Source organism: Mandrillus leucophaeus, unplaced genomic scaffold, assembly GCF_000951045.1.
Source record: "Mandrillus leucophaeus isolate KB7577 unplaced genomic scaffold, Mleu.le_1.0 Scaffold5, whole genome shotgun sequence".
Taxonomy (NCBI): domain Eukaryota; kingdom Metazoa; phylum Chordata; class Mammalia; order Primates; family Cercopithecidae; genus Mandrillus; species Mandrillus leucophaeus.
In genome coordinates, this window is record NW_012105364.1 from 3527141 (window position 1) to 3552389 (window position 25249).

The 25249-nt window shown below is 41.4% G+C and overlaps 1 protein-coding gene and 1 long non-coding RNA gene across 2 annotated transcripts in view; one reads left to right on the forward strand and one right to left on the reverse strand.

Moving 5' to 3' along the window:
* Positions 1 to 5512, reverse strand: part of MKLN1 (muskelin 1, intracellular mediator containing kelch motifs) — a 161572-nt gene extending 156060 nt beyond the window's left edge. Inside the window, exon 1 of the mRNA XM_011995840.1 lies at positions 4939 to 5512. Within this exon, the coding sequence (XP_011851230.1) occupies positions 4939 to 5036 (98 nt within the window). The 5' untranslated portion in view covers positions 5037 to 5512. The remainder of the gene's footprint in view (positions 1 to 4938) is intronic.
* Positions 5156 to 10388, forward strand: LOC105550807. Its single transcript, XR_001007776.1, has 4 exons — positions 5156 to 5322; positions 5986 to 6113; positions 8681 to 8799; positions 9401 to 10388. It is a non-coding gene; the product is annotated as an uncharacterized LOC105550807 (long non-coding RNA).
* Positions 10389 to 25249: the final 14861 nt, after the last annotated feature.

A 25249-nucleotide genomic window follows, 5' to 3' on the forward strand; every position in this document is an offset into this window, starting at 1 on the left:
GGAGGCGGAGTTTGCAGTGAGCCAGGATGGTGCCACTAAACTCCAGTCTGGGTGATAGACCAAGACTGTGTCTACAAAAAAAAAAAAAAAAAAAATTAGCCAGGCATGATGGCATGTGCCTGTAGTCCCAGCTACTTGAGAAACTGAGGCCGGAGGATCGCCTGAGCCCAGGAGGTCGAGGCTGCAGTGAACTATGATCATGCCACTGTGACAGAGCAAGACCCTGTCCCTTAAAAAAAAAAAAGACAATATAGAAGAATATTTAACAACATAAGGAAATATTTACTATTTGTTAAGGAGGAAAAAGCAAATACAGAACAGTAAACAGACGACAAAAGTAAATTGAAAAACATATACATCTACAGTACAAGATCTGGAATGATAATCAGTATTTAAAGGGTGACTAGTGATCTTTAGGTAGTGTTATCAAGGTTATTTTAAATTTTGTTTATGTGGGTCCATATTTTACAAATATTCCATAACAAACGTAGAGCATTTTTTACATCAAAATATATATTAAAATATATATAAAGTATATTTTTATATATTACATAAAAAGTGTCTATTTTTTCTTTCTTAGACATGGGGTGTTGACGAGGTGCTGTCTTTTTCTTTTGTAGAGACAAAGAGGAAAGAAAAGAATATATATATACACATTTACATATTTTTTACGTAATAATATATAAATATGCATATATGTTTTATGTAACAAAAATATATAAATATTTATATATTTTTTTCCTTTTGTAGAGATGGGGTATTACTATGTTGCCCAGGCTGGTCTCAAACTCCTGGCCTCAAGTGATAGTTCTGCCTCAGCCTCCCAAAGTGCTAGGATTACAGGCATGAGCCACTGTGCCTAGCCTATATTCATTTTCAAATGTGAAATTTTAAAATTAGTTTTAAAAATAGTTGAAATAAATTCATCTTCTATTCTAGTGGTCAAATCATAACATTTGTACTCTGAACCATGAATCAATCACACGTTGACACAAGGTACTATTTTAAGTACTATTAGATTTTAAGTAATAAGACTAACAGGAAAAAGGTAAACACACTTAAAAATCTATCAGATTTTATCATCTAAATTATCTAAGTCATTCAATAATATGTAAAGATAAGAATCATTGTATACCAATGAAATTACCTAATATGTAAAAAATACTTTCAAAGTTTCTCCCTGTTCTCATGAGTATACTAAAATCTTACACATCAAGATAAAATCTATTTTTCCCTCTCTTGCTGGTCTAACCTTAGAGCACTTCTTATCTGTAATCTCAATTAGACATATACAATAGCCATGTATAATAATGAGCAGCTTTCGTAACAGAAGAAGTCAAAAGGCCCAAGATGAGAACCTTATCACCTACATTTTCTTCCTCCTCCTCATTATTATTATTATTATTGGAGATGGGGTCCCACTATGTTGCCCATGCTGATCTCAAACTTCTGGGCACAAGTGATCCTCCAGACTTGGCCTCCCAAGTGCAGGGATTTCAGGTGTGAGCCATCCTGTCCTGCTTCTCTTACATTTTCAACTCTTAGACCTGGGCAAGTTAACTTACCTCTCTGAATCTCACTCTTCCTAGCTCTAAAATAGAATAATAATATTTATCTCATAGGGTTTTTGTGAAGACTACATCAAAGAACGCATGCTAAATGCTCAGTACAGAGCCTGAAGAATAGAAGGTACTCAATAAGTGGTGACTGTTATTAAAGTCACAATGCAATAGTTTTTAAGTCAGAAAACCTGTCAAGCCTCTGGAAAACTATATGACCCTGGGCAAGCTACTTACCCTGTATGGACCTCAGTTTCATCCTCTGCAAAACACACACACATATATAATACCTATCTTACAGGTATGTGCCAAGAATTAAACAAAACTGTATACAAAAAGCATCTTGCATATATTAAGTGCTCAACAAATTGTAGCTAGCATCATTATTAGGTACAAAAAAAAATTTGAGTACAGGGATTAGCAGTTTACAAAACATTTTTATGTATAAGAGTATATGTAATTCTATGAATTATTTAAATAAGTGTATTTAATTCTTAAATTAGGTGTAAATTTCAGAAAAAAGTAAAATACAGGCAATCTCTTCTAAGCACACAAAAATAAAAGGCCGTTTTTTAAGTCTCAAAGTAAAAATGTGTTCCCTATAACTGGATCCACTTTAACATTTTTAAAGTCCAAATAAATCAAAAAGAGTTGAAAGGGGAAATGTTTACTTTTTCTGCCTCTGGAATAAGGGGAAAAAAATTCTAAGTCCTTAGAAAGAAAATAGAGATAAAATTGTTCAATTTTTTTTAACGACTTCACATTTCTTTACACAACTAAAATATAAGTGCCTTTAATACAAGAGCTCTTAAAGTTCTGACTTCCTGTACTATATATACCTTTGTGCAGAAGCAGTAAAACACTATAGTTAAAAACCACAGACTGTGGAGTCTGACTACCTTGATTCAAATTCTGGCTCCATCGTAGCTGTGTGACCTTAGGCAAGTTTTAACTTCTCCCTACCTGTTTCCAACATCTGGCAAATGGAGATTCCTCTTGGGACTGTGGTAAGGATTAAATGAGTTAATACACTTAAAAATGTTCATCAGAGAGCCTAGCAAATGGATGGCACATCACAACTGTTTACCATTTTTGTTACTGATTTATTACTGCCACCTCGAAATGCTTATATCTATGTTAACAAATACGTGCCACTTTGTGGACAATTTCAACAAATGTCTTTACCTAAAATGAGACCTGTTTAAGAAGTACCTTAATATGGTTTCCACTGCCAATAAAGATACAGCAATTGCTGCTAGAGAGGATTTTAGGGCAAAGGTAAGTAAAGTCCATCCCTTTCTTACATCTTCTGTCACACAGAGGAGTAACATCTTTGCTTGCTAATAGAAGTTCAGAGCCAAGAGTTTTATAATTTAGGCATGACACACACCAACCCAGCAGACACAATATTCTCCAACATGTCATAGAGATTAAATAAGATATAGTAAATGGAAGTGTATGAAAGTTACATATGTATTAAATACTATTTTATGTATGTACTTGAGAAAATTGCAGCAATGTATTTCTCCAATCTCATATTGTTGCTTTCTAACTCCAAAACTAGTGTTCTGCCCACTGCAAACCAGGGGCCAGAGTAACAAGACACAAAGTCAGATTAAAGTTGCCATCCCACTAAATCATTTCCTGCTTGAAATGTACTTTCTTAAAATGTCTGTACAACAGATAACGCAAATAGTACTTGTATTATCCAAGCCTCAGGCCTACACCAAAAATTTAAGGAGTGACATCCTGGAAATAGGCCAATTCAAGACCAGAAAAATATCTCTACAATTAGATCAAACAATGCCACACCAATTCCCAACTGTCCATAATCCTAGCCTGAGTATAGAAAAAAGCTGAATAACTTCAGATTCAAGAACATGATAACCCAGAATATCAGAGGTCAAGTACATAGGGCCACATTTCAACTCCAAGTACATGGCTGGAATGTTTACCTGGCTCACTAACTGAAAGTTGGGTTTCAGCATCAATCAGGGATACGGCCATGAATAGGCTACACAGGCCAGATCAAACCACAGGTCACTTGGCACCCTTCATTGGGCCAGATCCTACTGAATGCCAACCCTTGACCTGGTGAATAAAATGGGAGGCTGGCAGTCAAGACAGATTCTTCCAGTTGCAGCTCCATTTTGAGATTCTTCATTGATATAACCAGTGAAATCAAATTTGGATAAATGTGAAGAATTTCTCAAATATAGATGGAAAACTTACTTGAGTATGCTTCACAGATCTAGCCACTTTTTTGTTTAGCAAAATATTCAGTAAAATATATTATTCATTAATTTGTTTTGTTCATAAAATCGTTTCGGTCCTGTGAAATGGTTAGAGGGACAACTAGCATTTTTCTTCAGGATCTGCACAGCTCTTAAGCCTTTACTAAGCCAGTTTCTCCACTAGCACGTAAAATTGGAGTTAGATTTGCTCCTCCTTTCAAAAATAAGCCAAAGATAAATAAGATACTATGTAAGAGTATTTTCAGCATTTCAGAAGGAACTTGCTAGAGGAAAAAAAAAAAAAAAAAACAAACCCTAACAATGCAACTGAACTCTTTTTTAACACCTAAATCAGGGATCAAGACAAAGCCGGTGTTGAAAATCAAATTCATTAAAGCCAGATTTTTCTGTTTGAGTTTCTGTGTTGGGAAACGGGTCTGTGTCCATAAAAACCCATCTTCTAATGAGCTGTAATACTGAAATTCTTCGGTAATGTCACTCCTTCCCACTCCCTATCTTTTTCAGAACTTCCAGGCATTAAAGACAACGTCTGCCAATTCTACAACTTCTCCCCGCCTGCTAGGATTCAGATGGATTCCACAACTTTCCAGCCTTCCGTGACTTTTAACACTACTCTAGAGCTAATCACTTTTAATGACCCCACTCTGGAATAGGCACTCCTTGGCTTTACACTTTGTCCCGGCAGCAATCGACTGAACGACATGTCCCCCAACGCCGACCACCTCGGACGACCTCAGACATTCGGGGTAGTTTGCAAGCCGGCCGGGCCCCGCAAGCTCGGATTCCTGCCCCACCTCCCAGAGCCGCCCGTCCCCTAAGCCCTCCTCAACCTCAACCCCCAAATCCCAAGCGCAGAACAACTGGGCTTCCGGTTCTCCTGTGCGCGCCCCGGATCCACCACACACCTCGCCCCTTCTCCCTGGGCTCGCTCTCAGGACCCTAACCCCTTCCCGAGCGGGGCCGAGCAACGCTTTCAGCAGCTGAACTAAGACTCGGGAGGCCGCACGTCCCCCTCCGCAGGCCCCGCCTGGGCCTCTCGGCTCGGCTGCCCTCCATTGCACCCCTGGCCCAACAGTGCTGACGCGGAAGAGTGGGACAGCACGAGCTTAGGCCCCGGCACTTACTCGGGAAGGTAGGTGGAGGAAAAGGAGCTCCACTTGTGTAGCGCGTAGGGGAGAAGCCGGCACTCGGGCGCCGCAGCGACAGCTCCGCCAGCCGCCATCTTGTCAGCACCGTAGCGGCCGCCACCGACCGCTGGCCGCGAACGGAGGAGCGGAGGGGGCGTGGCCTGCTCTTAAAGGGGCCGCCGCCCTCCCCGGCCGCCTGCGCTCCCTGCCCCGCATCGTTACCCGGGCCCAGCTAGGGGCCACGGTCCTATCTCGGGGTTTTCTATGTGGCTCGCTCCTTTGACGGCCGAGCGACACTGGGTCTGAGGTGTAAGCGCTTTTCCAGGCTCTTCCCTGGGGCTTGGAGGGGAATGGCGCAAAAGACTTTTCTTACAAGCAGAGGTAAGGACAAGCCAAGATGATTACGAACAGAAATACGTTGTAGTTATGGAGCAGAAAGGGAAAATAAGAAGACTAAGTTGGAAAAGGCACGCCTGTGCGCTTTTGGAAGCCACCGCCCTCCCCAGTTTGTAAGTCCTTTACGGAAACAACACTGAAAGGAGCTGGAGGGCAGTAGCTAATGTGTTGTCCTCCTGGAATGGTCCTGGTTTTAAATGTCTTGTCCCCGCCTTCCAGAGTCAGATGGAGACAGGAAAAGGAAATGGTCCCGTGTCCTCCTACCCTGTTTGGTTTGCAGTCTGTGATGCCCTGCATTGTAAACATTTCTTGTGATCCGCGTCCTACTAATCTTGTGGCATTGGTTTCCTGGGGAATGACGTTCACCCACAGACCGAGTTGGGAAGCTGCGTGTCATCATTTTTTCAGTTGGCAAATCTGCCCACTTTGAACTGACATAATTGTAGCCTAAAAGTTCAGCGAGAGAGAAGTTCAGGAAAAAGACTATTCCATCTTCTTAGAGGCAACAGCAGCCCTGAAAACCATATGGACATCATACTAGCTTCTTATAACAAAAGGAGCACTTGGTCTAAATATCTGGCAGTTTTAGATAATGTTCTCATCAAGTACCTGTTTGTCGTAGTTATGCATATTTATTCCTTGGCTTAGCCACTGCAGTTACCAAAGAGTATGTCTTTTATTGTCTAAGAGGTTAGACTCCTGAAAGCCTGGACAGTGTCATAATCTCCACCTGAAGAGTGGAAAAATTCAAGCAGAGTTTCTCAGGAAATGACCAAGTGAGTCAAAACACCTCAATAATTGTATTCTCTTCCCGTTGTAATCATTAACCTGCCGAAACTCCCTCAAGTCCTTTCCTGACTTCCTGTTTCTATAGGTGGAAATTTAATGATAGGCTCTACTAGGATATCAGATCAAAAAAGCCAAATAGAAAGGCCAGGCTGGGCACAGTGGCTCACGCCTGTAATCCCAGCACTTTGGGAGGTCCAGGTGGGAGGATCACTTGAGCCCAGGAGTTTGAGACCAGCCTGGTCAACATAGCAAGACCCCCATCTCTAAAATAACAAAAATAAAATAAGAAAGGCCACAAGTATGTTCACCTTTAAAATTACATGTGCTTGGCCAGGCATGGTGGCTCACACCTGTAATCCCAGCACTTTGGGAGGCCGAGGCAGGCAGATCACCTGAGGTCAGGAGTTCAAGACCAGAGTGGTCAACATGGTGAAACCCCGTCTTTACTAAAAATACGAAAGTTAGCTGTGTGTGGTGACATACACCTATAATCCCAGCTACTTGGGAGGCTGACGCATGAGAATCACTTGAACCCAGGAGGCGGAAGTTGCAGCAAGCCAAGATCACACCACTGCACTCCAGCCTGGGAAACAGAGTGAAACTCTGTCTTGGAAAAATAAATAAAATACAGTAAAATAAAAAATTACATGTGCTCTGTGTGCTGCAGCAGGTTGGAAAAGTATGTATTCCTTAAGGGAATGCTGTAACCCTTGTGACTTGGGTTGGGAGCTGCCAGAGACAATGGGAAAGGGCCAGAGAATGTTAGCCCCAGAGAGGATATGGTGGTTATCTTTGGAGAAAATAGACACTTTAAAGGGGAGGAATTAACTCACTTGAATTCCTTTGGGCCCCAGATTTTCTAATTCCACTTCTTACCTTAATGTAAGTCAAGTCCTTGTTCTTTTCCAGACATAGTTCCTGAGCAATCTTTTTAAAAAACACATATTAACTAGTTCTTTTTAGGCTTTAACCCTTTTGGTGACTTTCAGCCCCCTTCTAAACTGTTTAACAGAGGCCCTTCATAATCTGCCTTGATTTTTCTCTCCAGCTTCCCTCGCCCCCACCCCCCCCATCTTTCTCCTTTGCGCTTTTGACATCTGTCCACTCACTAGCACACTGAATTTGTTCCCATAGAGTCCATGTTCTCTGTAGCCTCCAGGGCTTACTCTAAGCTAGGCTTGGAATATTCTTTACCATACTTTACCTGGCTAACTCCAGCTCATCCTGTAGACTATTTGGTCCTGGAAATTTTTTTGGTTTTCTTTTTTTTTGAGACGGGGTCTCCCTCTGACTCTGTCACCCAGGATGCAATGCAGTCACATGAACATGGCTCACTGCAGCCTTGACCTCCTGGGTTTAAAGGATCATCCTGCCTCAGCCTCCCATGTAGCTGGGACCGTAGGCAGACATCACCACACCAAGTTACTTTTTTGATTTTTTTTGTAGACACAGGGTTTCCCTCTGTTGCCCAGGCTGGTCTTGAACTCCTGGGCTCAAGCGATCCTCCTGCCTTGGCCCGGCCTCCCAAAGTGCTGAGATTACAGGTGTGAGCCACTGCATCTGTCCGAAAATCTTTCTTCATCACCTGCTTTGGGATTAGGTGACCGTTTTCTTCATTTTTTTTTTTTCCTACGTAAGCTAACACAAGATAGGTAACATTTTTTACATTTCTCTTAGCACTCTAAGTTTCCCTCTTTGTCTTTACACACATCACAATATATTTTAATTTCTTCTTTATTTCTCTTTCTTTCTCTCTAAATGATAGCTGCCATGAAGATAAGAGTCATACGTATCTTGTTCACAGTTGTATCCTCAGTCCTGTTGATGTGTCTAGCAAATAGAAGATGTTCAGTAAATATTTATCAAAGAATGGATGAATAATGCTAAAAGAGAACTTGAATTAGAGACTTTTGCGTTGCAAAGGAAAAGAAAATGCCAGCACTTCTCAGACTACAAACCTGTATCCCGGAGGTATAATTGCTACTCAGAAGGTAAAGACACAGGATAGTGTGGCTTTCCTGCATCACAAATTTTATAAATGGCAAAATAATTTAAAGCATTCCTATGTTAACATAAATACAGATAGTTATATTATGATACTGAGCCGAAATTTTTTTAAATGTTAAGAAAAGAACTTTATCTGAGGAATGCAAATCCTTTTAAATTATGAGGCCCAGAGAGGCATTAAAGTGAAACAGTGATCCTGTCCTCCTCCCCCACTTTTAAGCTGTGTATTTGTCTCTTGAAACTGCTTACTATTGCCACAGAAGCTAAACATTAACCTACTGATTAATGCTGCACCAGACATTATAACCCACATCCTATAGTTTCATAATGTGTAGCCAATCAGTATCTTGTTTTATTTTAATGTAAATTCTTGGTAAATAACTCAGGAACTGCCTCATCTTTCCCTTTAAAAATCCACTTGCAACTGCTGCTACTCAGAGCGTATATTCAGGGCAACTTGAATCTATGTTCCCGAGTTGCGGTCATCAAGCTTGGCCCAAATAAACTCCCAACTTATATTAATTTTGCCTCAACTTCTTCCTTTTAGGTCAAACATCTAGAGTAAGTCAGCAGGATACGGAGTGATTCCCCCACACACCTGGTGTTTCTCTCTGAAAGCAGCGCTTGGTACCAGTGTGAACTCTCCGCCTTCAGAAGTCTCGTCAGGTGTTTCAGGCGAGTTCTCCTGAATGTGGACCTCCCACTCTTGGGTTGAAGGCCTAGACTTTATTTGGGCTGTTTTTCAAACCCTTTCTTTCCTTTAAGTGTGAGGGCTTCGGTCTCTGTCCACTCTTGGGTTGAAGGCCTAGACTTTATTTGGGCTGTTTTTCAAACCCTTTCTTTCCTTTAAGTGTGAGGGCTTCGGTCTCTGTCCACTCTTGGGTTGAAGGCCTAGACTTTATTTGGGCTGTTTTTCAAACCCTTTCTTTCCTTTAAGTGTGAGGGCTTCGGTCTCTGTCTTTGGACAGAAGATCCGGGTAAAGAGCTCTGCCTTTTTGCCCGCTCTGTCTTACAGCAGAGGTGCAGGTCATGGTTTTTCTGCCTCTGCTTCAGAACCAGGGGTTTGGGTCAAGGTTTTTTCACCTCTGTCTCACAGCACAGGTTTGAGTGAAAGAACTGGCAGTTAGGCACCAGTGGTTTCATTTTATATTATATGCCTTTGAGATAGCAGTTGTTTCCTATCGCTTGAAAATTCCGAATTAGTCTTTAATTTTAACCAATTCCTGTTAGTTCCTAACTGAAATGTATACCCCTTTTGCTCTTCCAGATGGATGTAATATGAGGGTCTGGTCCCCCATACCTTGAGGACTCTGTTGCCATCTGACAATTAGAGACAATCCAATTGTCCTCATCCTTGAGGACTCTGCTACCATCTGACAATTAGAGACAGTCCAAGACATGTCACAGTTTGATCCTAAACACATTCCTGGCTTTGGTCACTTTTGAAAAGTTCCTGAATTATGAGAAATCAATAATAAGGGTGTTCAAAACCTGAACACTCTTTTTAGAAATAACTGCTGGAATTACATATACGATTTATGGGGTACTCTCTTGTAGTGTCTGGGAAAGCAGACCCATCTAACCTGGAATGATCATAGGCAACAATGACCAAAAATGGGCATCTTTTGATATACCTAAAGTAATTTATTTGTATACACCATTGGAAAGAGCTGGTTTTAGAACCAGACATGTAAATATGAGACTTACTTCCACTGGCACCTAAAAACTTCTAAAAGAAATCCTGAAAGAAAAAATCACCTTCATTCAAGAGGTAAACAAAGGAATATTTGAAACTATTTAAAAAGACTTCGGAGTCTTTCTCCCTTTCACCTCCAGATCCTCCCTTTTCTTCCAGCTCTGTGATCTGAACTCATCCCTTTCTGCTTCTTCCCTTGGCCTCCATACATTTCTTAGGCAGAGATTTTTTAAAATTTCACAATGTACACATTTCCTTCTCTCAGGGGAAATGAATTTAAATTTAGAGCAGAAGGAACAAGTAGAACAACAACAGAACAGGAATAAGACTGCTGAGACTATAAAAATGCAGATCCATCAAAATTTTTTCTAACCAGGTCTGGTGAATGACACTGTGATATGGTCTGGCTCTGTGTTTCCAACCAAATATCTCGATTTGTAATTCCCATGTGTTGGGGGAGAAGCCTGGTGGGAGGTGATTGGATCATGGAGGCGGTTTCCCCCATGCTGTTCTCATGATAGTGAGGGAGTTCTCATGAGATCTGATGGTTTAAAAGTGTTTGGCAGTTCCCTTTCTGGCTTCCTCTCTCTTGCTGCCTTGTGAAGAAGGTGCCTGCTTCTCCTTCACCTTCCACCATGATTGTAAGTTTCCTGAGGCCTCCCCAGCCATGCAGAACTGTGAGTCAATTAAACCTCTTTTATTTATAAATTACGCCGTCTCGGGTAGTTCTTTATAGCAGTGTGAGAATGAACTAATACACACTGATTTATTGACCCACTATCAGACAGTACCCTTTAAATCTTATCATGTCTTTAAAATGCTAACATTCAGGGAATTAGCTAAGCAGCATTCCAGATGAGATCAGACGGAAACAAGATAAAATCCTTAAGTGCTTAAACTGCCTGCTTTGGATTCCCTGCAAGATTTACCAAAAAACAAATACACAAACAAAAACAAAAACAAAGAAAACACTTCACCCAGTGGTAAAATGGCTAGGATTTGGTGCTTTCACCACTGTAGCCTGAGTTCAATTCCTGGCCAGGGAGCTAATCTCATTTGTTTTAAAGTATTGTATGATTCTTGACCTTTTGGGATACCATTTGTAATTGATCCTTATCCCTTTTATGGACAACTTTTGATTTCCTGTCTTTTTCCATTTGTGAGACATACAGACCATTTGGACCTTCATGAGTACCCAGCCGAGAAGCTGAGATCCTAGAAATCATGACCAGACAGAAATGTGAATTGTACTTCACTTGTGGCTAAACTCCTTTCTTTGAGCTGTCTTTGGGGTGATTCTGGGTCTTGTGAGGACTGTGTTGCACCTCCTTTGGAGATGCCCCATGCATCCTTGGTTAAGTCATAACCTTGATTAAGGCTTACTGGTTCACCTTGGTGAGTCATTTGGAAGCATACCTTTTTTTTTTTTTTTTTTTTTAAAGTTCAGAAGCCAGGAATAACAGCTATTTGTGCTGGCTAATACCTGATAATGAGAGACTTGAAAAGTTTTTCTTTTTTTTTTTTTAATTTTACTTTAAATTCTGGGATACATGTGCAGAATGTGCAGGTTTGTTACATAGGTATACATGTGCCATGGTTGTGTGCTACACTTACCAACTGTCATCTAGGTTTTAAGCCTTACGTGCTTTAGGTATTTGCCCTAATGCTCTCCCTCCTCTTGGCCCCACTCCCTGACTGGCCCTGGTGTGTGATGTTCCCCTCCCTGTGTCCATGTGTTCTCATTGTTCAACTCCCATTTATGAGTGAGAACATGTGGTGTTTGGTTTTCTGTTCCTGTGTTAATTTGCTGAGAATGATGGTTTCCAGCTTCATCCATGTCCCTGGAAGGGACATGAACTCGTTCTTTTTTATGGCTGCATAGTATTCCATGGTGTGTATGTGCCACATTTTCTTTATCCAGCCTATCATTGATGGGCATTTGGGATGGTTCCAAGTCTTTGCTATTGTAATGTGCTGCAGCAAACATACATGTGCGTGTGTCTTTATACCAGAATGGTTTATAACCCTTTCAGTATATACCCAGTAATGGGATTGCTGGGTCAAATGGTATTTCTGGTTCTAGATCCTTGAGGAATCACCACACTGTCTTCCACAATCACAATGGTTGGATTAATTTACACTCTCATCAACAAGTGTAAAAGCTTTCCTGTTTCTCCACAGCATTGCGAGCATCTGTTGTTTGCTGACTTTTTAATAATTGCCATTGTAACTGGCATGAGATAGCATCTCACTGTGGTTTTGAGTTGCATTTCTCTAATGACCAGTGATGATGAGCTTTTTTTCATGTTTTTTGGCCACATAAATCTCTTCTTTTGGAAGTGTCTGTTCATATTCTTTGCCCACTTTTTGATGCGGTTGTTTTTTTTTTTCTTGAAAATTTGTTTAAGTTCCTTGTAGATTCTGGATATTAGACCTTTGACACATGGGTAGATTGCAAAATTTTTCTCTCATTCTGTAGGTTGCCTGTACACTCTGGTGATAGTTTCTTTTGCTATGCAGAAGCTCTTTGGTTTAATTAGATCCCATTTGTCAGTTTTTGCTTTTGTTGCAATTGCTTTTGGTGTTTTAGTCATGAAGTCTTTGCCCATGCCTATGTCCTAAATGGTATCGCCTAGGTTTTCTTCTAGGGTTTTTATGGTTTTGGATTTTACATTTAAGTCTTTAATCTATCTTGAGTTAATTTTTGTATAAGGTGTAAGGAAGGGGTCCAGTTTCTGTTTTCGGCATATGGCTAGTTTTCCCAGCACCATTTATTAAACACGGAATCCTTTCCTCATTGCTTGTTTTTGTCAGGTTTGTCAAAGATCAGATGGTTGTAGATGTGTGGTGTTATTTCTGAGGTCTCTGTTCTGTTCCACTGGTCTATGTATCTGTTTTGGTACCAGTATAATGAGTTTTGGTTACTGTAGCCTTGTAGTATAGTTTGAGGTCAGGTAGTGTGATGCCTCCAACTTTGTTATTTTTGCTTATGATTGTCTTGTCTATGCAGGCTCTTTTTTGGTTCCATATGAAATTTAAAGTAGTTTTTAATAATTATGCAAAGAAACTTAGTGGTAGCTTAATGGGAATAGCATTGAATCTATAAATTACTTTGGGCAGTATGGCCATTTTCATGATATTGATTCTTCCTATCCATGAGCATGGATTTTTTTCCATTTGTTTGTGTCCTCTCATTTCCTTGAGCAGTGGTTTGCAGTTCTTGAAAAGGTCCTTCACGTCCCTTGTAAATTGTATTCCTAGGTATTTTATTCTCTTTGTAGCAATTGTGAATGGGAGTTCACTCGTGATTTGTCTCTCTGTTCTCTATGATTGGTGTATAGGAATACTTGTGATTTTTGCACATTGATTTTGTATCCTGAGACTTTGCTGAAGTTGCCTGTCAGCTTAAGGTGATTTTGGGGCTGAGACAATGGGTTTTCTAAATATATAATCATGTCATCTGCAAACAGAGACAAGTTGACTTCCTCTTTTCCTATTTGAATACCCTTTATTTCTTTCACTTGCCTGAGTGCCCTGGCCAGAACTTCCAATACTATGTTGAATAGGAGTGGTGAGAGAGGGCATCCTTGTCTTGTGCCGGTTTTCAAAGGGAATGCCTCCAGCTTTTGCCCATTCAGTATGATATTGGCTGTGGGTTTGTCATAAATAGCTCTTACTATTTTGAGATACGTTCTATCAATACCTAGCTTATTGAGAGTTTTCAACATGAAGAGATGTTGAATTTCATCGAAGGCCTTTTCTGCATCTATTGAGATAATCATGTGGTTTTTGTCATTGGTTCTATTTACGTGATGGATTACATTTGTTGATTTGTGTATGTTGAACCAGCCTTGCATCCCAAGGATGAAGACATCTTGATCGTGGTGGATAAGCTTTTTGATGTGCTGCTGGATTCGGTTTGCCAGTATTTTATTGAGGATATTCACATCAACGTTCATCAGGGTTATTGGCCTAAAATTTTCTTTTTTTGTTGTGTCTCTGCCAGGTTTTGGTATCAGGAGGACACTGGCCTCATAAAATGAGTTAGGGAGGAGTCCCTCTTTTTCTGTTGTTTGGAATAGTTTCAGAAGGAATAGTACCAGCTCCTCTTTGTACCTCTGGTAGAATTCGGCTGTCAGTCCGTCTGGTCCTGGGCTTTTTTTGGTTGGTAGGCTATTAACTACTGCCTCAATTTCAGAGCCTGTTATTGGTCTATTCAGGGATTCAACTTCTTCCTGGTTTAGTCTTGGGAGGGTGTATGTGTCCAGGAATGTATTTCTTCTAGATTTTCTAGTTTATTTACGAGGAGGTGTTTATAGTATTCTCTGATGGTAATTTGTATTTCTGTGGGATCAGAGGTAATATCCCTTTTATCATTTTTTATTGTGTCTATTTGATCCTTCTCTCTTCTTTGTTAGTCTAGCTAGTGGTATATTTTGTTAATTTTTTCAAAAAACTACTCTGAATTCATTGATTTTTTGAAGAGTTTTTCGTGTCTCTATCTCCTTCAGTTCTGCTTTGATCTTAGTTATTTCTTGCCTTCTGCTAGCTTTTGAATTTGTTTGCTCTTGCTTCTCTAGTTCTTTTAATTGTGATTTTAGTGTGACAATTTCAGATCTTTCCAGCTTTCTGATATGGGCATTTGGTGCTATAAATTTCTGTCTTAACACTGCTTTAGCTGTGTCCCAGAGAGTTTGGTATGTTGTCTTTTTGTTCTCATTGGTTTCAAAGAACTTCGTTATCTCCCTTAATTTTGTTATTTATCCAGGAGTCATTCAGGAGTAGGTTGTTCAATTTCCATGTAATTGTGCAGTTTTGAGTGAGTTTCTTAATCCTGAGTTCCAATTTAATTGCACTGTGGTCTGAGAGACTATTTGTTATGATTTCCATTATTTTGCATTTGCTGAGAAATGTTTTACTTCCAATTATGCGGTCAATTTTAGAATAACTGCCATGTGGTGCTGAGAAGAATGTATATTTTGTTGATTTGGGGTGGAGAGTTCTATAGATGTCTGTTAAGTCCACTTGATCCAGAGCTGAGTTCAAGTCCTGAATATCCTTGTTAATTTTCTGTCTTGTTGATCTGTCTAATATTGACAGTGGGGTGTTAAAGTCTCCCATTATTGTGTGGGAGTCTAAGTCTCTTTGTAGGTCTCTAAGAACTTGTTTATGAATCTACGTGCTTCTGTATTGAGTGCATATATATTTAGGATAGTTAACTCTTCTTGTTGCATTGATCCCTTTACCATTCTGTAATGCCCTTGTCTTTTTTGAACTTTTTGGGTTTAAAGTCTGTTTTATCAGAGACCAGGATTGCATCCCCTGCTTTTTTTTTGCTTTCCATTTGCTTGGTAAATATTCCTTTGTCCCTTTATTTTGAGCCTATATATGTCTTTGCACGTGAGATGGGTCTCCTAAATACAGCACACTGAAGCGTCTTGACTCTTTATTCAGTCTGTGTCTTTTAATTAGGGTGTTCAGCCTATTTACATTTAAGGTTAATATTATTATATGTGAATTTGATCCTGTCATCATGATGCTAGATGGTTATTTTGCACATTAGTTGATGCAGTTTCTTCATAGTGTCACTGGTCTTTATATTTTGGTGTGTTTTTGCAGTGGCTGGTACCGGTTTTTTCTTTCCATATTTAGTGCTTCCATCAGGAGCTCTTGTAAGACTGGCCTGCTGGTGACAAAATCCCTCAGCATTTGCTTCTTTGGAAAGGACTTTATTTCTCCTTTGCTTAAGAAGCTTAGTTTCGTTGGGTATGAGATTCTGGGTTGAAAATTCTTTTCTTTAAGAATGTTGAATATTGGCCCCCATTCTCTTCTGGCTTGTAGGGTTTCTGCAGAGAGATCTGCTGTTGGTCTGATGGGCTTCTCTTTGTAGGCTACCTGAACTTTCTCTCTGACTGCCCTTAACATTTTTCCTTCATTTCAACCTTGGAAAATCTGATGATTATGTGTCTTGGGGTTGATCTTCTCAAGGAGTATCTTAGTGGTATTCTCTGTATTTCCTGAATTTGAATGTTGGCCTGTCTTGCTAGGTTGGGGAAGTTCTGGATAATATCCTGAAGTGTGTTTTCCAACTTGGTTCCATTCTCCCCATCACTTTCAGATACACCAATCAATCGTAGGTTTGGTCTTTTCACATAGCCCCATATTTCTTGGAGGCTTTGTTCGTTCCTTTTCATTCTTTTTTCTCTAATCTTGTCTTTACACCTTAGTTCAGCAAGGTGACCTTCAATCTCTGATATCCTTTCTTCCACTTGATTGATTCAACTATTGATACTTGTGTATGCTTCACCAAATTCTCGTGCTGTTTTTTTCAGCTCCATCAGGTCATTTATGTTCCTCTCTAAACTGGTTATTCTAGTTAACAGTTCCTGTAACCATTTATCAAGGTTCTTAGCTTCCCTGAATTGGGTTAGAACATGTTCCTTTAGCTCAGAGGTGTTTGTTATTACCCACCTTCTGAAGCCTACTTCTGTCAATTCGTTAATCTCATTCTCCATCCAGTTTTGTGTCCTTGCTGGAGAGGAGTTGCGATCATTTGGAGGAGAAGAGGCATTCTGGTTTTTGGAATTTTCAGTGTTTTTGTGCTGGCTTTTCCTCATCTTCGTGGATTTATCTACCTTTGATCTTTGAAGCAGATAACATTTGGATGGGGTTTTTGTGTGGGAGTCTTTTTTTGTTGATGTGGTTGTTGCTTTCTGTTTGTTAGTTTTTCTTCTGACAGTCTCCTCTTCTGCAAGTCTGCTGCAGTTTGCTAAAGGTCACCTCTAGACCCTATTTGCCTGAGTATCACCAGTGGAGGCTGCAGAACAGCAAAGATTGCTGCCTGCTCCTTCCTCTGTAAGCTTTGTCCTAGAGGGGCACCAGCCTGATGCCAGCCAGAGCTCTCCTATATGAAGTGTCTGTTGACCCCTGTTGGGAGCTGTCTGTCAACCCCTGTTGGGAGGTTTCTCCCAGTCAGGAGGCTTGGGGGTCAGGGACCCACCTGAGGAGGCACTTCGTCCGTTAGCAGAGCTGGTACACTGTGTTGGGAGAATATCTTTTGTCAGGAGCAGCTGCTCTCTTCAGAGCCAGCAGGCAGGAAAGCTTAAGTCTGCTGAAGCTGTGCCCACAACTGCCCCTCCCCAGTGCTCTGGGGACAATCCAGTGCTCTGTCCCATGGAGATGAGAGTTTTATCTGTAAGCCCCTGACTGGGGCTGTTACCTTTCCTTCAGAGATGCCCTGCCCAGTGAGGAAGAATCTAGAGAAGCAGTCTGCCTACAACCGCTTTGTCACGCTGTGGTGAATTCTGCCCAGTCCAAACCTCCCAGTCTCCTTAGCACTGTCAGGGGAAAACTGCCTACTAAAGCCTCAGTAATGGCAGATGCCCCTCCCCCCACCAAACTCAATCATCCCAGGTCGACTTCAGACTGCTGTGCTGGCAGTGAGAATTTCAAGCCAGTGGTTCTTAGCTTGCTGGGCTCCGTGGGAGTGGGATCCACTTAGCAAGACCACTTGACTTCCTGGCTTCAGCCCCCTTTCCAGGGGAGTGAACGGTTCTGTCTCGCTGGGGTTCCAGGCACCACTGTGGTACGAAAAAAAAAAAAACTGCGACTAGCTCAGTGCCTGCCCAAACAGCCTCTCAGTTTTGTGCTTGAAACCCAGGGCCCTGGTGGTGTAGGCTCATGAAGGAATCTCCTGATCTCTGGATTGCAAAAACCATGGGAAAAGCATAGTACCCAGGCTGAGTAGCACAGTCCCTCATGGCTTCCCGTAGCTGGGTCAGGGAGGTCCCCCCGCTCCTCGCACTTCCTGGGTGAAGCAATGCCCCACCCTGCTTCTGCTTGCTCTCCGTGGGTTGCACCCATTGTCTAACCAGTCCCAATGAGATGAACTGGGTACCTCAGTTGGAAATGCAGAAATCACCTGCCGTCTGCGTTGGTCTTGCTGGGAACTGCAGACCGGAGCTGTTTCTATTCAGCCATCTTGGCCCCTCCTCGAAAAGTGTTTAAGAACTCCATAGTCAAAAGCCAGCTTCATTAAAAACAGATTCGCAGGCGTGGTGGCTCCTGCCTGTAATCCCAGCCCACTTCGGGAGGCCACAGTGGAAGGTTGCTTAAGTCCAGCCTGGGCAATGTAATGAGTCCCTGTCTCTACAAAAAGTAAAAACAAAACTTAGCTGGGCATGGTGGTGCATGCCTGTAGTCCCAGCTGCTTAGGAAGCTGAGGTGGGAGGATCATTTAAGCCCAGAATGTGTCAAGACTACATGAACTGTAATCATGCCACACTGCACTCCCACTTGTGTGACAGAGTGAGACCCTGTTTCTATTTTTTAATTTTTCTTTCAGTATCACAGAACAGAGAGACTCTCTCTCTCAAAACGAACAAACCAGGGCCGGACATGGTGATTCATGCCTATAATCCCAGCACTTTGGGAGGCCGAGGCAGGCGCATCACGATGTCAGGAGATCGATACCATCCTGGCTAACACAGTGAAACCTGGTCTCTACTAAAAATACAAAAAATTAGCTGGGCGTGGTGGCGGGTGCCTGTAGTCCCAGCTACTCAGGAGGTGAGACAGGATAATGGCAGTGAACCTGGGAGGCGAAGCTTGTAGTGAGCCAAGATTGCACCACTGCACTCCAGTCTGGGTGACAGAGCAAGACTTCGTTTCAAAAACAAACAAACAAACAAACAAAAATGAGACTCAACCTCGTCCCACCTCTCTGCTGTCTTCAGTACCACATGAAAGGATCTAGAGGAGACTTCTAATGACTCAGACCCCTTAAGGAAGACAGAAAAAGATGCCTCTCACTCCCTTTCTGGGTTCTTCTGTCTTCCTGTGGAGTCTGAAGAGTCATGGAGAGATTTCATGACAGTTTCCAGCACACAACTCTGCTCTCTTTTGTGTCATGTCACCTGATCCCTTTGGCTTTTAGGCGTACTGGATATTATTCTGTTCTGTTAGAGAACACTTAACCTTTGTGTGTGTGATGGCTGGCAAGTTACTGATGAGAATTATAATATTGGAGTTGGCTGACAGAAGTTGTTTACAGTGAATGGTTATTATTATTACTACAGGGAGTTACTGGTTTCTTTGCTCGTTAAGATAAGAAAGGCATGGTTTAAATACTTAGAGAAATGTTTTTGTATTGAAGTACACCATGGAAGTGTTGCATGGCCCAGTCCCATGGTATTTCCCCTCTTTTTGGGGACCCAGGATTCAGCCTAAAAATGGAATGCTTGATTTTTAAAGATCTAGATGCTCTGCCTTCAATTGCACCTGCTTTTCACATATTTAAATTATTAGGCTCTAAAAACTCTAAATGTTTTGTTGACCCTGTTCCTTAATGGGCTCTGCCCTGAGCTCAGTGATCCAACTGGAAAACAGACTACATTAAAAGCTACTTATCTAAGTGAAATAGGTCTCCTTATAAAATCCAATGATAGATTCCTGTGATTTCGTGTTACCTTGGCATCCATTTTTAATTTTCCTCCAACATACCCAAACTCCTCCTTGAAAAGGCTTAAATTCTTTCTCTTTGTGCTTTGAGATATAAATTTACTACCCCATTTTCTCTAAAACTCAGTACAAGCCTCAGCTTCTTCCAGAGTCAAGAAAACTTTTTTTCCTTTGAACTTTAAACTTTTCCATTTACAAAGGTACAGTTTGAATCTAACTGTCCTTTTAAACTAGTGGGTTTTACCAGTCTCATGACTAAAATTTTTTTTCTCTGCTTGGTTTTGTTTTGTTTTTCTTACCTCAGTTCACCAGCAGTTTCAATGTGGCTAAAATTTTTAAATTAAAGCTATAAAGTCATTATCTGTGTCTGGGTGATTTATGTGTACATGTATACATGTCTGTTTATATATTGCCTACATGGTACCATTGACTTATAGAAAAAGTGCTTATAAGTAATATAACCAACCCAAATGCTTTTCACGGTCCCTTGACTTTAGTAATCTTGGGTTTAAATTAAGATGGATTTCCATTTTAAATTATTAGTGAAGTAAAATAGAAACATCTTCAAATTTTAATTCAGACGTGTTTGTCTAGATATGTTGGTCAGACTGGTTTATACTGTCTCTGCTAAATGTTTTAAGGTCGTTAAGGCCATTGCTTTTATGTTATTTTTTGATATTTGCTTAATTTGTCTGTGAGCTTATATCTTTGGATTTCAGCCTTTAGATTCTGAGTACTAGACAAGTGGCCCTGGGGACAGTGCCTGGGCCCCATCATCCCTAGTTGAACTATGCCTCTTGGGTATACTGCAAGGAGTTGGATCCTCCAGGCATTGTCTCCGTAGCACTGTCATTTGTTCTGAGCTCTGGTACATAATTAAAATCGCTTACTTCTTAGGTTTTTCACTGAAAATTAGGGTTACTAAGAGTTAACATTGTGGTTAATATATGTAACTAAAACTACTAGGCCAGAAACATATAAAGAAGATGTAAAGAAAGTTGAAAAGGGTAATTTTTTCCCTTTACCTAAGAGAGGACTTTGGTCAAAATGATAAGAGGATAGTAAATCTTTGTCCTAAGTAGAATACCAATATTAAAAAAATGAAGTATAGGACAAAACTGAAGGTATAAGCAAGTTGTAAAAGGTTTGTGGAAGATTAATGTCATGAAAAGAATTTTGTATGTGATACAATTGGCTAAAATTAGAAGGAGATTATTGACTTTTTCTAAAAATTAAGCATTGATATTTAAAGCGCACTGATGTGGGACCCCTGTTTCAGAGTAACAGGGTTTTCTTGGAGCATTAATCTGCTCTTTAATAGAAAAATGTTTAAAGGTTATGGAAATCTTATGCAGTTAAAACTGAGGACTAGATGCAGTGGCTCACACCTGTAATCCCAGCACTTTGGAAAGGTGAGGTGGGTGCATCACCTGAGGTCAGGAGTTTGAGACCAGCCTGGCCAACAGGCGAAACCCCATCTCTACTAAAAATACAAAAATTAGCTGGGCATGGTGATAGGTGCCTATAATCCCAGTTGCTTGGGAGGTTGAGGCAGAAGAATCACTTGAACCTGGGAGGCAGAGGTTGCAGTGAGCCGAGATCACACCATTGGATTCCAGCCTGGGTGACAAGAGTGAAACTGTCTCAAAAAAAAAAAAAAAAATCCACTTGTAACTGCTGCTACTCAGAATGTGTATTCAGGGCAACTAGAATCTATGTTACTGAGTGGCAACCCTCAAGCTTGTCCCAAATAAACTCTCTATTTATATTAATTTTGTCTCAGCTTCTTCCTTTTAGGTCAACAATGTTAAGATAAAATAGAAGACAAAAGAAATGTCAAAATCTGCAGGAGGCTGCTAGTAGTTAGGCCCTCAGTACTCTTCGGCACATCTTAACCCTCCTTTGTCTATAGGACATGATTTTAAGTGATGGGATTTATTGTAAGATACACAGGGAAAGCCTGGAATTTATAGTCTCTCTAGTTCCCTTGCAATTCAAAGACTGAGACCTATTGAACCTTATGGAAAACTGGACAATGGATCATCATATTTTAGGCATAACAGCAGCTGTGATGACACAACAGCTCTAGTGACCCAGTTGTCTTATCATCGCCCACAAGCTATCATCTTTTACTCTCTGTATTAGTCCATTCTCACACTACTATAAGGAACTACCTAGGCCGGGTGCGGTGGCTCACGCCTGTAATCCCAGCACTTTGGGAGGCCACGGCAGATGGATCACCTGAGATCGGGAGTTGGAGATCAGCTTGACTAACATGGAGAAACCCCATCTCTACTAAAAATACAAAAATAGCTGAGTGTGGTGGCACATACCTGTAATCCCAGCTACTCAAGAGGCTGAGGCAGGAGAATCACTTGAACCTGGGAGGTGGAAGTTGCGGTGAGCCAAGATCGTGCCATGGCACTACAGCCTGGACTGGACAACAGGAGTGAAACTCTGTCAAAAAAAAAAAAAAAAAAAAAAGAACTACCTGAGGCCAGGCAGGGTGGCTCACACCTATAATCCCAGCACTTTGGGAGGCCAAGGCAAGGTGGATCACCTGAGGTCAGGACTCAAGACCAGCCTGACCAACATGGTGAAACCCTGTCTCTACCAAAAATACAGAAATTAGTTGGGCCTGGTGATGCATGCCTGTAATCCCAGCTACTTGGGAGGCTGAGAGGGGAGAATTGCTTGAACCTGGGAGGTGGAGGTTGCAGTGAGCCGAAATCATGCCATTGCATTCCAACCTGGGTGACAGAGCAAGATACTGTCTCAAAAAATAAAAATAAAAAAAAAAACTACATGAGACTGGATAATTTATGAAGAAAAGAGGTTTAATTTATTCACAGTTCTATATGGCTGGGGGAGGCCTCAGAAAACTTACAATCATGGTGGAAGGCAAAGGAGAAGCAAGTACCTTTTTCACAAGGCAGTAGGAGAGAGAAATCCAGTGAGGGAAGTCCCAAACACTTAAACCGTAAGATCTTGTGAGATTCAATATCATGGGAACAGCATGGGGGAAATTCATCTCCAGGATCCATTCACCTCCCAGCAGGTCCCTCCCTTGACACATGGGGATTACAACTTGAGATAAGATTTGGGTGGGGACACAGGGCCAAATCATATCATTCTGCCCTGACCCCTCTCCAATTTCATGTCCTTTTCAAATTGCAAAATACAATTATTCCTCCTCAACAGTCCCCCAAAGTCTTAACTCATTCCAACATTAACTCAAAAGTTCACAGTCCAAAGTCTCTTCTCAAACAAGGTAAGTACCTTCTGCCTAGGAGCCTGTAAAATAGAAAACGAGTTAGTTACTTCCAAGATACAATAGGGGTTCAAGTATTGGGTAAATGCTCCCATTCCAGATGGAAAAACTAGCCAAAACAGAGGGGCTACAGGCCCCACTGCCAGTCTGAAATTCAGCAGGGCAGTCATTAAATCTTCAACTCCAAAATAATCTCCTTTGACTCCATGTTTCACATCCAGAGTATGCTGATGCAAGAGGTAGGCTCCCAAGGCCTTAGGCAACTCTGCCTGTGTGACTCTGCAGGGTACAGCCCCTGTGACTGCTTTCATGGGCTGCCCTTGAGTTCCTGCAGCTTTTCTAGGTGCACAATGCAACCTCTCGGTGGATCTACCATTCTGGGGCCTGAAGGATTGTTGTCCTCACAGGTCCACTAGGTAGTGCCCCAGTAGGGACTCCATGTGGGAGCTTGCACTCCACATTTCCCCTCTGCACTGCCCTAGTAGAGGTTATCCATGAGGGCTCCACCCCTGCTGCAGACTTCTGCCTGGATATCCAGGTGTTTCCTTACATCCTCTGAAATCTAGGTGGAGGATTCTCAAACTTTAACTCTTGCCTTCTGCACACCTGCAGGCCCCACACCTCGTGGAAGCCACCAAGGCATGGGGCTGCACACACTGAAGCAACAGCCCAAGCTGTACCTTGGCCCCTTTTAGCCACAAGTGGAGCTGTAGTTGTGGCTAAAAGGGGCATGGCACCCTGCATCCCCCAACTGTGGCTGGATGCAGGATGCCATGTTCCAAGCCTGCACAGAGTAGTGGGGCCCTGGTCCCAGCCCAAGAAACCATTTTTCCCTCCTAGGCCTCTGGGCCTGTGATGGGAGGGGCTGCCTTGAAGGTCTCTGAAATGCCCTGGAGACATTTTCTGCATTGTCTTGGCAATTAACATTTGGTTCTTCTTTACTCATTCAATTTTTGCAGCTGGCAGCTTGAATTTCTCCCCAGGAGATGAGTTTTTCTTTTCTACCACATAGTCAGGCACAAATTTTCCAAACTTTTATGCTCTGCTTCCCTTTTAAACATAAGTTCCAATTTCAGATCCTCTCTTTGTGAACACATATGACTGTACACTTTCATAAACAGCCAGATCACATCTTCAGTGGTTTGCTGCTTAGAAATTTCTTCTGCTAGATACCTTAAATAATCCTTCTCAGGTTCATAGCTTCACAGATCTCTAGGACAGGGGCAAAATGCCACCAGTCTGTTTGCTAAAGCATAGCAAGAGTGACTTTTGCTCCAGCTCCCAGTGAGTTCCTTATCTCCATCTGAGACCACCTCAGCCTGGACTTCATTGTCCATATCACTATCAGCATTTTGGTCAAAACCATTCAACGAGTCTCTCGGAAGTTCCAAATTTTCCCACATCTTCCTGTATTCTGAGCCCTCCAAACTGTTCCAACCTTTGCCTGTAATCCACTTCCAAAGTCAGTTCCACATTTTCAGGTATTTTTATAGCAGTGCCCCATTCCTGGTACCAATTTTCTGTATTACTCCATTCTCACACTGCTATAAAGAACTGCCTGAGGCTGAGTAATTTATGAGGAAAAGAGGTTTAATTGACTCACAGTTTCACATGGCTGGGGAGGCCTCAGCAAACTTAACAATCATGGTGGAAGGTGAAGGAGAAGCAAGCACCTTCTTCACAAAGTGGCAGGAGGGAGAGAGAAAGGGGGGATGTGCAACACTTTTAAACCATCCACTCTCCTGAGAACTCACTATCACATGAACAGAATAGAGGAAATCCCCCTCATGATCTAGTTACCTCCCACCAGGTCCTTTCCTTGACAGGTGGGGATTATAATTTGAGATGAGATCTGCGTGGGGACACAGAGCCAAACCATATCACTCTCCAATGCCTTTCAGTATGCGTCCCCATATTAAATACTTCCCTGAGAGAGAGAATAACTCATTGTGTTTGGTCACTATCCACTCTCTTTTTCTTGCAACATATATTTATGGAAAGGCTGTGATGTGCCAGGGGTAAGCAGACAGGCCATACAAGAGCCCTACTTCACAAAGCTAATATTCTGGTGGGGCAAAAAATGATAAATATAATAAATAGATACCACTAGATAATTTTAGTCTGTCCTATGTAGAGACTAAACCAGGGTAATTTTTAGATTGGATAGTAAAGAAAGCTTCTCTAAGAAGGTAATACTTAAACTACTACAATGATGAAGAGCCACCCCCACAAAGCCTGAATAGAAAGAATTGTAGGCAGAGACCGGGACCTTTACTGATACAATGACTTATCCAAGGAAATAGAGCTAATCAGTAACAGACCCAGAATATTTTTGGTTCAAAAGCCCATCCTGTTGGATTGCATCACATTTCTTCCCAAATAAGTTGCTATATGGGAACTAAGTAAACTCTAAAGCACTGTTCAAATATAAGATATTGTCAAATAATAGTATTACTAAAAGGCCATCAAAGTTAACGAAGCAAAACAAACACAGCTGAGTTTATTTTTCAGGCAAAGGAACACACCAGTTGGCTGAGGGCAAAAAGCATGTGTTTTTAATTGTTAGGAAAGGGTTTCATGGTTGCTTTGCTATTTAAGGCTGAGTCTGTTCATGCTTCTATAACAAAGTAACTGAGACTGGGTAACATATAAAGAATAGAAATTCATTTCTCACTGTTCTGGAGGTTGGA